Source organism: Rhinopithecus bieti, unplaced genomic scaffold (genome assembly GCF_001698545.2).
Source record: "Rhinopithecus bieti isolate Rb0 unplaced genomic scaffold, ASM169854v2 scaffold_2272, whole genome shotgun sequence".
In the NCBI taxonomy this organism is placed as follows: domain Eukaryota; kingdom Metazoa; phylum Chordata; class Mammalia; order Primates; family Cercopithecidae; genus Rhinopithecus; species Rhinopithecus bieti.
The window spans coordinates 7352512-7369220 of record NW_016804163.1 but is presented as its reverse complement, the minus strand read 5'-3'; the positions used below and the strand labels follow the sequence as shown (position 1 = coordinate 7369220).

Below are 16709 nucleotides of genomic sequence, written 5' to 3'. Positions count from 1 at the left end.
CTTCCTTCCTTCCTTCCTTCCTTCCTTCCTTCCTTCCTTCTTTCATTTTTCTTTCTCTCTCTCTCTCTCTCTTTCTTTCTTTCTTTCTTTTCTTTTCTTTCTTTCTTTCTTTCTTCTTTTTGAGATAGAATGTTGCTCTGTTGCCCAGGCTGAAGTGCAGTGGCACGATCTTGGTTTACTGTAACCTCCACCTCCCAGGTTCAAGGGGTTCTCCTGTCTCAGCCTCCCGAATAGCTGGGACTACAGGTGCGTGCTACCATGCCCAGCTAATTTTTGTATTTTTAGTAGAGACGGGGTTTCACCCTGTTGGCCAGGCTGGTCTCAAACTCCTGACCTCAGGTGATCTGCCTGCCTCAGCCTTCCAAAGTGCTGAGATTACAGGTGTAAGCCACCGCATCCAGCCATGAAAAGACTTCTGAATTTGAAATAGGAGGCTCAGGATTGAAGTTGAAGCTCTGTCGTTTACTGGCTCCCGTGCTTCTTTATTCTTCAGGTTTCTTCAGTAATACAATATATATTCAACATATTATATGGCATTGGCAGGACCAGTTACATAATTTGCATGGTCCAGGGCAAAAGTAAAATTGCTGGGCCTCTTGTTTAAATATTTATTAAGAATTTTGAGATGGTGACAGCTGAACATTAAACCAAGAGCAGGGCCCTTCACACAGGGGTCACAGGCCTGTGAAGTGGGCCCTGAACATTGGTCTGAAAATTGGAGATTAGGTAAATGAAAACCCTTTATAAAAAACCTGTGGGCGAGGCCGGGCACAGTGGCTCACGCCTGTAATCCCAGTACGTTGGGAGGCCAAGGCAGGCAGATCATGACGTCAGGAGATCGAGACCATCCTGGCTAACACGGTGAAGCCCCGTCTCTACTAAAAAATACAAAAAAACTAGCCAGGCGAGGTGGCGGGCGCCTGTAGTCCCAGCTACTTGGGAGACTGAGGCAGGAGAATCGCAGAAACCCGGGAGGCAGAGCTTGCAGTGAGCCAAGATCCGGCCACTGCACTCCAGCCTGGGCGACAAAGCAAGACTCCATCTCAAACAAACAAACAAACAAACAAACAAACAAAAAAACACCTGTGGGTTATTCAAATGTGAGGAGTTCTTTTTATTAAGGGATCACTTCCCTTGAATTGTTTTGGCTGTTGAGATTTAGCTTTGTTAATAATTGCAATTGTGATTGAGCCCCATGGTGATTACAGTTGACCTTGAGTCAATCAGCCTGTCTGCAAGGAGTGCAATTGAGGGAGTGGACGGAGAGCTGTGGGGTGAAGGGGAGAACCTTCAGACATGCTTTCCAGCTGAGGAAACTAGAACAGTTCCTTGGCCTCTCTGAGCCTCTGTTTACTGCACTGTAAAATGGAGATAATGATCTTTGCCTTATAGGATGATTGTGAAAAGAGTGAGATAATATATGTGAAATTCTGGCATTAAGAAAGTGATTACGTATTTTCATTCAAGAGCACAGGCTTTGGAGTCAGAAAGAGCTGGCTTTGGATCCTGAATCCACCCTCGTTTATATATCATCCTTGGAAAGTGAGTTATCATCACTGAGTCTCAGCTTCCTCATTCATAAAGCAGGAAGAAATACATATTATGTGTATCAAATAGCTTGTATACTGCTTGACACAGAATAAGCATTCAGAGTGGTAGCTGTGTTTTCCTTATTTCTCTTCCTTTCTTCCTCCTCCTTCATTCTCCTCTCCCAACCTCTTTGGTAGATCTGGTTGTGTCAAGGTAGAAGGAGAGAAAAGAGTCCTTCTGAAATGTGATGGCTGGAATTACCAGGTCTTACATGGTGTGACTTCATGAAGTGGTAAATACTCAGCGAATATGCATGTGAATTTCAGATGTAGGTTGGAAGAATAATTCTGCTACTTGTGTTTTCCTAAAATTGTTGCAGGCCACTTTGAGAACATTTTAGCTGACAACAGTGTGAACGACCAGACCAAAATCCTTGTGGTTAATGCCGCCTACTTTGTTGGCAAGTGGATGAAGAAATTTCCTGAATCAGAAACAAAAGAATGTCCTTTCAGAGTCAACAAGGTATGTGGGGCAGTATGTAGCAATAAAAGGAGCCCAATTATAGATGTGAAAAATTATAGGGACAGAGCGGGGCATAAATCCATTCCAATGAGGAACCTGAAGGCACGGTTGGCAAAGTGCCTTTCCTGAGATGAACAGCTGGAAGGTAAGTGGTACAAAAAGAGCCAGAATCCAGAGGCCCTCCCTCCTCTTCTCCAGAATGTCTTCAAAGATCTGAGCTAAGTGAAACTTTATAGAATTTATAACCCAGCGAGGAAAGCTAAGTCACTGGGTGAAAAATAGCTACAAACATCTGAGAACTTTAGCAGAAAAGGAAAAGACCAAACTCTGTTATCAGAGTACTTTGGATTATCATGAAACCTTGACATCTAGGAATCTTGTTCCCGATTAACTTCTCTATCATCCCATTTTCTTATCTGTTGATAGTGAAGTATATTGTTCTGGGATTTTAATTTATAATTTATAAGATGCTTTGATGGCTGGGCGTGGTGGCTCACACCTGTAATCCCATGACTTTGGGAGGCCGAAGCGGGCAGACCACCTGAGGTCAGGAGTTGGAGAACAGCCTGGCCAACATGGTGAAACCCTGTCGCTACTAAAAATACAAAAATTAGCTGGGCATGGTCGTGGGTGCCTGTAATCCCAGCTATATGGGAGGCTGAGGCAGGATAATCACTTGACCCTGGGAGGCAGAGGTTGCAGTCAGCTGAGACTGCACCACTGCACTCCAGCCTGGGCAACAAGAATGAAACTCCATCTCAAGAAAAACAACAAACAAAAAAACCCAGATGCTTTGAGGCACTTGTTGGCTGTGAAAAAACAAAGTATAGCTTACTCATTGGCATCACTGGAAGTCATTATGGGAAGAATTAAGAGCCTGTTTTGCAGGCCAGTCTCATTAATACTGTTGAAGTAAATATGTTAAAATAATTAATAGAGGGTGGGTGCAGTGGCTCATGCCTGTAATTCCAGCACTCTGGGAAGCCGAGGCAGGCAGATTACAAGGTCGGGAGTTTGAGACTAGCCTGACCAACATGGTAAAACCCCATCTCTACTAAAAGTACAAAGATTAGCCGGGCATGGTGGCATGTGCCTATAATCCCAGCTACTTAGGGGGCTGAGACAGGAGAATGGCTTGAACCCAGGAGGCAGAGGTTGCAGTGAGCTGAGATCATGCCACTGCACTCCAGCCTGGGTGACAGAGTGAGATTCCATCTCAAAAAAAAAAAAAAAAAAAAAAGAAATAGGTCAAGTACCTCTTTTGTAAATGAGACCAAGACCAAGGAACTGAGGCTGGAAATTTGACCCATTTTATTGGAAAACCCAGAGATCTCTATGATGATGTGATGTGGTCTCCTTGTGTGGGATCTGGCTTGTTAGACTGGAAGCAGAACTTCAGTTAGTACAATACTTAAAGGTAGCTTAGTTACCTTGTAGCTCCTATGCATCAGTTCTAGTTTTCATGCTTCTCCCAGTACTTAGAGTACCTAGCATCAATATCTTGTTTTTGCCAAATATAGTAGCACCTTCTTAATGCTAGCATCCATGAGGAAAAGTCCTGCAAGATACAATCTACACCTGGGTTAGCTGAATGGCTTCCATTACTCTTTCTTTCTTTGTTCCCATGGAATTTTTATTCATACTCCCCTCTGTCCCCTCCCAGAATATGCTTTGCACAGTGAAATCTGTTTGCTTATATAGATCCCCTACTAGTGCATGGGATTTTTAAGGTAGGGACAATGCCTTATTCATCTCAGTGTCTACAATTTCTGGCCAAGTCCCTAACACATCAGTAGGTGCTCAGCAAATTTGTTGAATGATCAGTCCCTAAGGGTCAGTTTGTTTAAACAATCAATAGCAGACAAAACCTGACCTTCCTGAGCTTGGCTTCCCAACTGCAGTGGTCTTCTCAAAACTGACTGCAGGGACAGGATTGACCCTGCACACAAGAGGTCTGTCTGAGATTCTAGAGACACACTTTAGGCTCTTCACACTCTTGTGTTTTGCACACACAGGTCCTTGAGTTTTAAACATGGCTTTTTGACCTTCTCAGTGTTGTCTTTTATCTGGAGTGGAAGTGCAACGTGACTTTACCCAGCCTCTACTGTGAGTTAGGGAGGGGTGTTGGCCCCACTGGCCCTGATGGCATCCACACACCCTTTGTTGTCATGGAGTGACCCCTCTGACTCCTTTGATCAGTGATTGGCTCTCCTCCCTGGCAAGGGCTGGCAAAGGGTTCCTGACTCTGTTTAAGTGAAATCTGAAACAGGTTGCCAATGGTGCCTCTCACCAAGGCCCCGAGCCAGCCTGTAAGGAATACCATGAAAAGGTTGCAATAGTCAATGAGTAGAATGTGGACTTTTGTGTCAACCACACTAAGGGTTGTACTTTTTTCATTAAGAAAGTATTAATATGTGTTTTTTTGAGAAGGGAGAAAGAATGTGTGCTATTCCTTTATTCTTGCTGTTAAATCATAAAGCTAGGTTATATAAGATCCTGGAAACTCAGCCTTTATGAAAGGAATTAATAAGAGTTTGAAATGTCATTGATCTCTCAGTGGATTCACTTGATAAAGCAATAAAATGCTATTCACAACTGCATGAGGCTACAGCCTTCTTTTGAATGCCGATGCTATTACTTCTCCTTTGTTTTCTTTGAATTGCTTTGTCAGCCCTTGAACTTTTTGAGTGACATTACTAAACCTTTTCTCATGTCCTGTAGTGTCTCCGGTAAGGGTTAAATTGGTGAAGCTATATTATTAAAAGTTTAGTACTTATTCTGATAAATATATCATCCATACATATCTATATTAATATATATGTTGTATTATATTTTCTGGGATAGATAGTCTTTATTTGGTCCTCTTTTCAGAAGATACGTCTCAACATGTGTTCCAGAAAATAAAGTACCCATAGTCAGTGCTGATAAGTGAAATTGATGACAGTTTTTGGAGGCTACAACTATGTGCACATTCAGAAACTATTAGCAGTCTAACCTTTTGGGGATTTTTTTTTTTTTTGAGATGGAGTCTTGCTCTGTTGCCCAGGCTGGAGCACAGTGGTGCAATCTCTGCTCACTGCAAGCTCCACCTCCCGGGTTCACGCCATTCTCCTGCCTCAGCCTCCCAAGTAGCTGGGACTACAGGTACCCACCACCACGCCTGGCGAATTTTTTGTATTTTTAGTAGAGATGGGGTTTCACCGTGGTCTCGATCTCTTGATCTCATGATCCGCCTGCCGGCCCTGTTGGAGATTTTTAGACAAATTTCTTTAGGAGTAATATATTTTAAGACAATATCCTCTTTAGGAGAAATAAAGGGAAGAATTATCTGTTAACTTCCAAAGTAGTATGTTTTCCTATAATTCTGTTTCTGATTACACATAGAGTTGAAGTCTTCCATTATTTATCAGCCAGATATTCAGTGAGCACTACAAGCTGGGATAGAAGTGAGCACTACAAGCTGGGATAGAAAATAAGACTTAGTTTCTGCCTTGGCTGTATTCTAGTTGGGGTTGGAAGTGGAAAGACAATCACTAGATAATATTTCTAACACTGTGGCAAGTGCTAAAATAGAGGTATATACAAAAGTAAAATAAATAAGGTTTAACTGTGCTTGAGAGAGGGATTGGGGAAGGTTCAGCTTAGTATTTAAAGATACCAGATGCAAGTTTACTGGAGTATTATCCTTGCAGGCTTAGTATGAGGCTTGAAATTTCTTCCCAAAGAGATTTAGTTAACAGGCAAATATCCCATGGGAGGTATACGTCAATAGGTTATACTACATTGCTGTCAGTCTTTTACATCTTAGTGTGAATTCCTTCAGGAAATCAGTCATCTCTGGAGCAGAGACAGGAGGCCAGGTGTTAATAGGGGCAAAGAGAAGAGAAGGCCTGGGCAGTGCTTGGAGATAAAGACTTGAGTGATCAGACCTTTCCATGGGCTCCCTTTAAGAAGAACAGGGCGAGGCCGGGTGCAGTGGCTCAAGCCTGTAATCCCAGCACTTTGGGAGGCCGAGACGGGTGGATCACAAGGTCAGGAGATCGAGACCATCCTGGCTAACCCAGTGAAACCCCGTCTCTACTAAAAAATACAAAAAACTAGCCAGGCGAGGTGGCGGGCGCCTATAGTCCCAGCTACTTGGGAGGCTGAGGCAGGAGAATGGCGTGAACCCGAAAGGCGGAGCTTGCAGTGAGCTGAGATCCAGCCACTACACTCCAGTTTGGGCAACAGAGCGAGACTCCGTCTCAAAAAAAAAAAAAGAAGAAGAACAGGGCGAGACCAAGGGCTAAAGTTGGGAGAGTGAAAAAATGCAGACCACGGGGGCATTACTTATTTCTCCAGCTCTGATATGCTGCTTTACTAGCGGTCTAATTAGGCCTGTATCTGCCTCCTTCTTGAATAGCCCAGAGAATTAATCTAAACAGCCTTCCTACAGCAACTCCCCACTTTAGGTGGCCAAACAGGAGTTCTAGACCAGTGTTGTCTCCTGGGACATTGACACAGCAGCCAAGTTGATTGGTGCTGGGGCAGACACAGTTGGTGTGGCTGGTTCAGGGACTGGCATTGGAACGGTGTTTGGCAGCTTGGTCATTGGCTATGCCAGGAACCCGTCTCTCAAGCAGCAGCTCTTCTCCTATGCCATTCTGGGCTTTGCCCTGTCTAAGGCCATGGGGCTGTTCTGTTTAATGGTCGCCTTCCATATCCTCTTTACCATGTGAGGCTCTGTGGGGGTCACCTGCCTGTCCCTGCTGCTGCAACTCTACACCATTCCTGGTGCTGGGGTATGCTAAGCTTTATCATTGAACACGTTTCTGGAAAAAAAAAAAAAAAAAAAAGAGCAGGGCATACAGTGGAGCTCAAAGGGACTTAGAGATAATTTTAAAAAGACTTAGAGATAATTTTAAAGAAAGTTTTCCTTTTTAAAAATTATGCAATACTCCAAGCATTCAGAAAATGACAGAGAATAATAAAACAAACACCCATATACTGATCAATCATCTTTTTGAACTTCATATTTTGCCTTAATTATTTCAGAATTTTAAAGAAAAAATATAAGAACAGTTGCACTGCTTTGTATGTATCCCTTCACTGCTCACTCCACTGTCCTGTTCCTCCTTCTTCCTCCCCAGTGGTAACCATTATTCTGAATTTACAGTTTCTTCATTCTACTGACAAGAATACTGAGGCCTAGAGAGATGGAGTGACTTGCTCAAGGCCACAGAATCTGTTTATGTCACATTTGGGACTAAAAACCAAGGTTCTTATCTTCAATCCAGACTTTGTTCGTTAGCTCGGATCTGAGTAGGTGGCAATATAGCGGGGAGTGGGCAATTCAAACCAAGACAAACAGAGAGGTCACAACAAATACTGTTTTGTTCTGCTATATGCTAAGTTTGTTGTTGTTATTGTTCTGTTTTGTTTTGAGACAGAGTCTCGCTCTGTTGCCCAGGCTGGAGTGAGTGCAGTGGTGCGATCTTGGCTCATACCAACTTCTGGCTCCCAGGTTCAAGCAATTCTCCTACCTCAGTTTCCCAAGTAGCTGGGATTACAAGCTTGTGCCACCATGCCTGGCTGATTTTTGTATTTTTTAGTAGAGATAAGGTTTCACTATGTTGGCCAGGCTGGTCTCGAACTCCTGACCTCAAGTGGTCTCCCAAAGTGCAGGATTACAGGCGTGAGGCACCACGCCCAGTCAGTTTTTGAAATTAGGTATTTTATTAGGAAAAGCCATATGAATGGTTATGTGGGTTTGCAGTAGAATTTACTTTCAAGTCAGCTCCACCAGGAATAGTTTAAAGATCTCATAGGCATCTGTAATGAATAACAAACATTGCCTGTATTTTCAGCCATACAGTCTTATTTTTAAGGTTTGATCTATGCAAACACAGTCTTATATATAGTTTCTGTAATGTGTAACATGTAGATTATAAAGTATATGAATAACTTTTCAAAGGAACACAAACTCTTCACAGGACAGTCTCTGGTTTGGGTGCTATACAGTTTGGATCTCGGTGGATGATGAATTATAAGCCATAATAATCTGACACTATGTCAAGAGCAAATTTGTGTGTGTATATATGTATATATGTACATATATTTATGTGTTTGCATATATATGTGTGTATGTATGTGCATGTGTGTATATATGTATAGTTATATATAGATAGTGTGTATATACAGGTTGTGTGTATTTATGTGTTAGTTATGTGTATATTATGTGTTTATAAGTATGTGTGTATGCATTTGATAACATTATTGTGTGTCAAATGTGTATATATAGGGTGTATGGTATATATTGTGTTGTGTCTGCTATATTTACCATGTGGACATGTGGGTATATATACATGTGGGTATATATACATGTGGGTATATATGTGTGTGTGTGTATATATATATTTATGCATGTGTAAATTGAAAAGTAAGCAGTCCAGATTTTCCCTTGTACAGACAGACACCAAACCAGTGCAGATGATGAACATGGAGGCCACGTTCTGTATGGGAAACATTGACAGTATCAACTGTAAGATCATAGAGCTTCCTTTTCAAAATAAGCATCTCAGCATGTTCATCCTGCTACCCAAGGATGTGGAGGACGAGTCCACAGGCTTGGAGAAGGTAAGGAGGAGGCAGGTGCTCTCCACAAAGGCACCCCCTGTCTTGGCAAAGAGTCGTGCAGACAGGGCTGTGTGGGCCATGAGAGCTGGGCTGGCAGCCCTCCCTTATTTCCACTGGCTCAGTCACCTCCAAGGTCCTATGCTTCTTTCTGGGGCCTTTCCTCCTTAATATTAACAACAGCCAACATTTTTTGGCACTTACAGTGTTCTAGGGACTGTGCTAAGTTGCCTAAATGCATTATCTCATTTAATTCTTACAGCAGGCTGATGAATTAGAGACTATTACCACACTCTTGTTTACCAGTGAGGGAACTGAGGCACAGAGGGGTAGGTAACGGGTCTGTGGTCATATAATTAGCCAAGGGTGTGTGCAGGATCAGGATTTGAGCCCAGGTACTTGGAGCCAGGTTCTTAACTGAAGGCTAGAGTGCTTCCCTCATCTCCTAGGGAGTAAGGCACTACGATGCTATGCACTGCCAGGTCCACTATCATGTGACCTGATATCAAGCATACTGTCTCCTGCTTTTTCTTTTTTTTAAATTAGTAGATGTTATTTTTTAGAGCAGCTCTATGCTTACATAACAATGAGCGGAAAGTACAAGAAATTCCCATATACTCCCCTTCCCGTCTCAGGCCTACAGTTTCACCTGTTATTAGCATCTTGCATTAGTGTGGTATGTTTGTTACAATTGATGAGCCAATACTGATATGTTGTTGTTATTATTATTATTATTATTATTATTATTATTATTGTTTTAGAGACAGGGTCTTGCTCTGTTGCCCAGGCTGGAGTGCATCCACCCGCCTTGGCCTCCCAAAGTGCTAGGATTACAGGCATGAGCCACTGCACCCGGCCGCATCTCTCTCATTTTTTAAACCAGCTAAAATGGGTGCATTCACTACCTATGACCTTAGGGAATGGCTCAGAGGTAGTTCAAGTTCCCATTAAAAAAAAAGTAACTTCAGCTTTAATTTAATTTATTAAATTTGATGCCATTCTTAGTACATGAATATTCTGGATTTCCTCATAGAGAAATTACAATAAGCATTCAAGAAATATGTATAAAAAGCTTTCTAATTTTATATTCATTTCACTATTGTGTATGCAACATCATAATCCAGGCATTTGTTTCTATAAATCTATTCTCTAACTTAAGGTTGGGTGCGGTGGCTCACACCTTTAATCCCAGCACTTTGGGAGGCTGAGGCTGGCACATCACTTGAGGCCAGGAGTTTGAGACCAGCTTGGCCAACATGATGAAACCCTGTCTCTACTACAAATACAAAAAAAAAATTTTAGCTGGGTGTGGTGGAGTGTGCCTGTACTCCCAGCTACTTGAGAGGCTGAGGCATGAGAATTGCTTGAACCCAGGAGGCGGAGGTTGCAGTGAGCCAAGATCACACCATTACACTGCAGCCTTGGTGACAGAGCAAGATTGTCTAAAAAATCCCAAACAAACAAACAAACAAAAAACTACTCTCTAACTTAAAATGAATAAACAGAACCCTGCCCTCATAAATTTCAGTGTGCAGGGAACGCTGTTATAGTCTGGGGAGGAGGAGGACACAGCTGGGTGGCTGCTGGGTCTCCTGTGTCACATACCAAAAACTTCTGGGCCATCTTTGATATTCCACCCAGACTGCTTTGAAACTGGGCTTGTAATAACACCTTATGTTTTCAATCAAGCTAGGTCTTTTACAATTGGAAATAAATAAAATGATTTCATTTTGTCCTTCAGATTGAAAAACAACTCAACTCAGAGTCGCTGTTGCAGTGGACTAATCCCAGTACCATGGCCAATGCCAAGGTCAAACTCTCCATTCCAAAATTTAAGGTGGAAAAGATGATTGATCCCAAGGCTAGTCTGGAAAATCTAGGGCTGAAACATATCTTCAGTGAAGACACATCTGATTTCTCTGGAATGTCAGAGACCAAGGGAGTGGCCCTATCAAATGTTATCCACAAAGTGTGCTTACAAATAACTGAAGATGGTGGGGATTCCATAGAGGTGCCAGGAGCACGGATCCTGCAGCACAAAGATGAATTGAATGCCGACCATCCCTTTATTTACATCATCAGGCACAACAAAACTCGAAACATCATTTTCTTTGGCAAATTCTGTTCTCCTTAAGTGGCACAGCCCACGTTAAGTCCCCCCTGACTTTTCTGTGGATGCCGATTTCTGTAAACTTTGCATCCAGAGATTCATTTTCTAGATACAATAAATTGCTAATGTTGCTGGATCAGGAAGCCGCCAGTACTTGTCACATGTAGTCTTCACACAGATAGACCTTTTTATCCCAATTCTATCTTTTGTTTCCTTTTTTCCCACAAGAAAATGACATATGCTTTTAATGAAAAGGAATCACCTTAGAGGAAAAACATTTATTCATTATTTGTCAAATTGTCTGGGGTAGTTGGCAGAAATACAGTCTCCACAAAGAAAATTCCTATAAGGAAGATTTGGGAGCTCTTCTTCCCAGCACTATGCCTTCCTTCTTTGGGATAGAGAATGTTTCAGACATTCTCGCTTCCCTGAAAGACTGAGGAAAGTGTGGTGCATGGGACCCACGAAACTGCCCTGGCTCCAGTGAAACGTGGGCACATGCTCAGGCTACTGTAGGTCCAGAAGCCCTTATGTTAAACCCTGGCAGGCAGGTGTTTATTCAAATTCTGAATGTTGGGGATTTTCAAAAGATAATATTTTACACACACTGTATGTTATAGAACTTCATGGATCAGATCTGGAGCAGTACCCTATAAATCAACACCTTAATATAGACTATTCAGACAAAAATGGATACGTAAAGACTAGCTCATAAGGGGTCAAATGTTGCTGCCAAATGCGTATGCCACCAACTTACAAAAACACTTTGTTCGCAGAACTCTTCAGATTGTGGAATGTTGGATAAGGAATTATAGACCTCTAGTAGCTGAAATGCAAGACCCCAACAGGAAGTTCAGATTTTAATATAAATTCAGTTTCATTTTTGATAGGTGTCCCACCTGGTCATTTGGTTGGCACTAGACTGGTGGCAGGGGCTTCTAACTGACTCGCACGGGGATTCTCACAATAGCCAATATCAGAATTTGTTGAAGGAACTTGTCTCTTCATCTAATGTGATAGTGGGAAAAGGAGAGGAAACTACTGCCATTAGAAAATATAAGTAAAGCGATTAAAATGCTCACATTACCTTGACACATAGTTTTTCAGTCTATGGGTTTAGTTACTTTAGATGGCAAGCATGTAACTTATATTAATAGTAATTTGTAAAGTTGGTTGGATAAGCTGTCTATGTTGCAGGTTCATGGATCACTTCTCTATGAAAAATATGTATTTACCAAAGATTTTGTGACATTCCTTCTCCCATCTCTTCCTTGCCATGCATTGTAAATAGGTTCTTCTTGTTCTGAGGTTCAATATTGAATTTCTCCTATGCTATTGACAATAAAATATTATTGAACTACTTGTCTTTTTTTTTTTTTCCATTAAGTTAGACTATTTTGAAATAGAACCAAGCCATCCGTTTACAAAAGCATCCCTGAGGCAGGCAGATCACAAGGTCAAGAGATTGAGACCATCCTGGCCAACATGGTGAAACTCTGTCTCTACTAAAAATACAAACATTAGCTGGGCATGGTGGCACACACCTGTAGTCCCAGCTACTCAGGAGGCTGAGGGAGGAGAATCGCTTGAACCTGGGAGGTGGAGTTTGCAGTGCAATCAAAAAACCCAAAACATAAAAACAAACAAACAAAACAAAACAAAACAAAACAAAACAAACCCCAAAGCCCCAAAACATCACTGTATGTAAAACGCTCTTTTGAATATTGAGGCAGACTAAAAAGAAGTAAGAATAATTACTTCCTCTTTTCCCTTGTTTTCCTTTCTTCCTAGCCACCAGCTCTCACTTCTTCCTTCCACACTCCTTTCATCCTAGGGAGTAAAAGACCAGGGCAGTGCTAGAATGACTTTCAACTGCATAATGTCTATAATGGAATCAGAGACCTTGCAGCAGGACAGAGAGATCTTCCCAGCCCTTTTCACTCTAAACCCACCCTCAAAAGTCATTTTATTGGGTAGACTGTATGTGCTTAAAACATTGTTTCTTCTTATGAAGAGTGTTTTTCTCCATGCCATGCACATTTGTTTTAAATTAGTTCTGGTGTCCCTAAATCTAATATTCAACATAGCCTCTTTTCTGTCCCTGTGGTGTGCTTAAACTACATGTGTCTCCTCTTCCAACAAATGATGAGTGCAAAAGCTGACAAATGCCCCCACATCCTTAGAAGATTATTTGTGCAGGATTGCTGGGGGTGGTCAAAGCCAGATTTTGCCCTCTTAGTTCATCATCCCTCTTATCCAGGCTATGAAATAGAAAATGTGAGATGACTGTGAAAAACATTAGTGAGTTTTTGGAGGAGGGGAGAGATTAGTGCCTCTTTAAACCAAGAATGCAGGGAGCTTAAAGCGTCTCCTGGAATTTGGAAAACACTGAAAATTTTGGTCATCTTACCTGGGACAGTCTAATTCAGTGATTTTCAACCAGGGGAATTCTGCCCCTAGGGGACATTTTCATTGTCACAACTGCGGGACTGTCATCTATCTAGTGGATAGTCTAGGGGTTTTTGTCTAGGATGAGGAGGAAGATGCAAGAGGATCGGGTTGGAAAGGAAGAATTCAGTGCATTCTGCAAGCACCCTGCCCAGCCCAGCTCGCTAGCAAACTGGTCACAGGTATATTATCTCACTTTGTCCGTTCCACAAACCTTTCAGGAGGAAACCATGATCCCATCTTATAAATGAGGACGCTGAGACAGAGAACGGATAGACAACCAACCCCAGGTCGCAGAGCTAATGCATGTTGCTGGCTATATTTGAACTCACGAAGACTGACTCCAGAGCTGGACTTTCTAACCTCTGTGCTCCATGCCCTCTTCCAACTGACAGCAATACCCGACAGGCGGTCACTGAATGCACTGAAAAGAATTCCTCTCTTCCAGACCTTCTCTATTTATTTGTCTTATCCTGGCAGTCCTTTCCTTGTCAACTAAAACATCCCTAGAGTCAGAGACAGTCCACCAGTAAGGGGCCCAATTACTGCCTTTGCTTATTCTCACAGTGACCCTGGAGTTAAGGGTGATGCCAGTCTATTTTATGAGGAAATATGGGCTCAGAAGAATTGGATAATGCATCCGAATGGGTAAATAGCAGGCTTGGATTTGTGAACATTATTACTATGAAAACATATATTTAGTTATTTCCTTACTGATGAATATTCAGTTAGTTTTTAGTTTTTCTGTTATAAATAATATTACCATGGACACTTCTATACTTAATCATCTGTAATTATTATTATTATTATTATTTTTGAGGCAAAGTCTCTCTCTGTTGCCCAGGCTGGAGTGCAGTGGTGCAATCTTGGCTCACTACAACTTCCCTCCCTCTTGGGTTCAAGTGATTCTCATGCCTCAGCCTCCAGAGTAGCTGGGACTACAGGCATGTGCCATCCTGCCTGGCTAATTTTTGTATTTTTAGTAGAGATGGGGTTTCACCATGTCAGCCAGGCTGGTCTAGAACTCCCGACCTCAGGTGATCTGCCTGCCTTGGCTTCCCAAAGTGCTGGGATTACAGGCATAAGCCACTATCTCTTTAAGATTTCTAAAATCTTTGTGATTGATATGTTGTGAATATATCACAATTTATTCATTTTACTCTTGATGGACATTTGGGTATTTCCAGGTTTGGGCTGTTACAAATAGTACTATTATGAATATTCTAGTACATGTTTTTTGGTGAAGTGTGTGCATTCCTCATGTTACATATATGTATATAAAATGTAGCACACGTATGTACATGTACACACTTACCTAGGAATGGGATTGGTGACATTTATTTGCAAATAGCTTTGGTAGAGAATGTCAAACAGTTTTCCAAAGTGGTTTTCCCAGTGCCTCTCTCTCTTTCATTATGATTGTATAATAATTATGAGTGATTAGTTTTTCCAACTATGACTCCTACCATCATCACTGCCATTCTTGGAGTAATTATTATGAGCCGGGCACTTTGCTAGGCATGACATACGTTACAATTCAGCTTCCACAGTAACCCTGTGGGGGCACCATTTGAGTTGAAAGGTGCTAAAGTTCAGACATGTGACACAAAAAAGCTTGCTGAGCACAGATGGCTACTGAGTTGTGTGGTTAGGACTTAACCATACAACTGAGTTGTATGGTTAGGACTTAACCATACAACCATACTCTGACTCCAGTCTATACTTTTAATCACTATGATCTGATTATATTACAACATTTACTTGTATTTGACCATAAAAAAGAATTAAATCATGTCATTTGCAGCAACGTAGATGGAACTGAAGGTCATTATCGAAGTAAAATAAGACAGACTAATTATCTTAGGTGAAATAACCCACATAAAAATACAAATATCAAATGTTCTCGCTCATATGTGAGAGCTACAAAATTTGATCACATGGAGGGAGAGTGTGGAAAGATAGAGACCAGAGAGTGGCAGGGATGAGCTGGGGGCGGGAAGGAAGATGAAGAAAAGTGGCTTAAAGAGTACAAATATATACTGAGATAGGAGGAATAGATTCAATGTTTGATTTTGGAGTAGGGTGACTGTACTTAACAAAAATATATTGCACTTGGGTGGTGGACAGTCACATACCCTGACTTGATCACTACACATTATACACATGGAATAAAATTTCATGTGTGTCCACACATTTTTACAAATAAAAAAAGAAAGGGACCTAAAGTCCCTTTGGCCTCTTTATTGTGGGCTGCTTTGCATCAATAAATTGATGACTCATAGGAAAAAACAAAACAAAAGCTTCAAGGGCAGATTTTCCTCTATGTTAAAATGAAATGTTACATTGAATAGAAGACGAATGTAGATAAAATAAAAGTTAAATATTTACAGAATAAGTAAACATTCCATAAATATTTACTTTTCAAATATGTCTGGTTAAATGTAATTTTTGGAAAATTCTGTTTCTTTCTCAGGAGTCCTATTCAGTCAACTGTATGGCATTTGTGATTTATACCACATAAAAAAGACTTCCCTTCTAAGTTTTAGCTGTTGGACTAGAAACCACTAGCACAACATTCTTACCCTGAACCCCACCCTACAGTCATGGAAGATTTAGGCGGTGGGCGTCTCCCTGTTCTTTTGTCCTTGTCACCATCCTCTGCCCAGACAATAACAGCTGCTTGAGTTTGTGAAAGCTTTTTGAGAAAATAGATCAAACTGTTTCACTAACAGCAAATGACTATTCCTTTCCCAAGTCCTGAAACAGACAAAGGAAATGGCATTATTCTCCATTAGAGATGAGATAGATACAGACGTGTCCCTGGAATTTCTGACCGCATTTGAGGAGTTTTGCCAGTTCCATGTGGCCTGAAATGACAGCCCTCCCTGTCTCTATCACAGGCTGCTTTGCACTTCTCACATCTCCTGGGACAGGATCCATCACATAGTAAAATAAATACCAAGGCATATTTTCAACGGATGGAAAATAGAGTTTGAATGGGCAGGTGATCTATGTGTTTGCGTTGGTTGCCCCTTGCATCTAATGAGGGCTTCTCTGATGACGTAAAACAAGATCGTCTTATGTTTCTGAAAGTGTGTCTGGAGGAACAGTAGTTGTGTAGGGTATGAGAAGCTGCTATGAAATTGGAGTCCATGGTTGAAAAATCTCAAAAACGCTGTTTTGAACAAAATTAAACAGGTTCTGCAGTACTCTTCAAGCTTTCAAGAAGTTGATGTGGCCGGGCGCAGTGGCTCACGCCTGTAATCCCAGCACTTTGGGAGGCCAAGGCAAGTGGGTCACCTGAGGTCAGGAGTTCGAGTCCAGCCTGGCCAATATGGTGAAACCCCTTCTCTACTAAAAATTAAAAAAACATTAGCTGGGAGGCTGAGGCAGGAGAATCAATTGAACCAGGGAGGCAGAGGTTGCAGTGAGCGGAGATAGCACCATTGCACTGCAGCCTGGGCAACAGAGCAAGACTCTGTCTCAA

The 16709-nt window shown here is 41.7% G+C and overlaps 1 protein-coding gene and 1 pseudogene across 1 annotated transcript in view; both read left to right on the top strand.

The window, feature by feature from the left end:
* SERPINB5 (serpin family B member 5) overlaps positions 1-12135 on the top strand; it is a 20195-nt gene extending 8060 nt beyond the window's left edge. Inside the window, exons 4-6 of the mRNA XM_017867108.1 lie at positions 1910-2052; positions 8500-8667; positions 10406-12135. Of these exons, the coding sequence (XP_017722597.1) occupies positions 1910-2052; positions 8500-8667; positions 10406-10798 (704 nt within the window). The 3' untranslated portion in view covers positions 10799-12135. The remainder of the gene's footprint in view (positions 1-1909; positions 2053-8499; positions 8668-10405) is intronic.
* Positions 6360-6770, top strand: LOC108526329 (ATP synthase F(0) complex subunit C1, mitochondrial pseudogene; annotated as a pseudogene).
* Positions 12136-16709: the final 4574 nt, after the last annotated feature.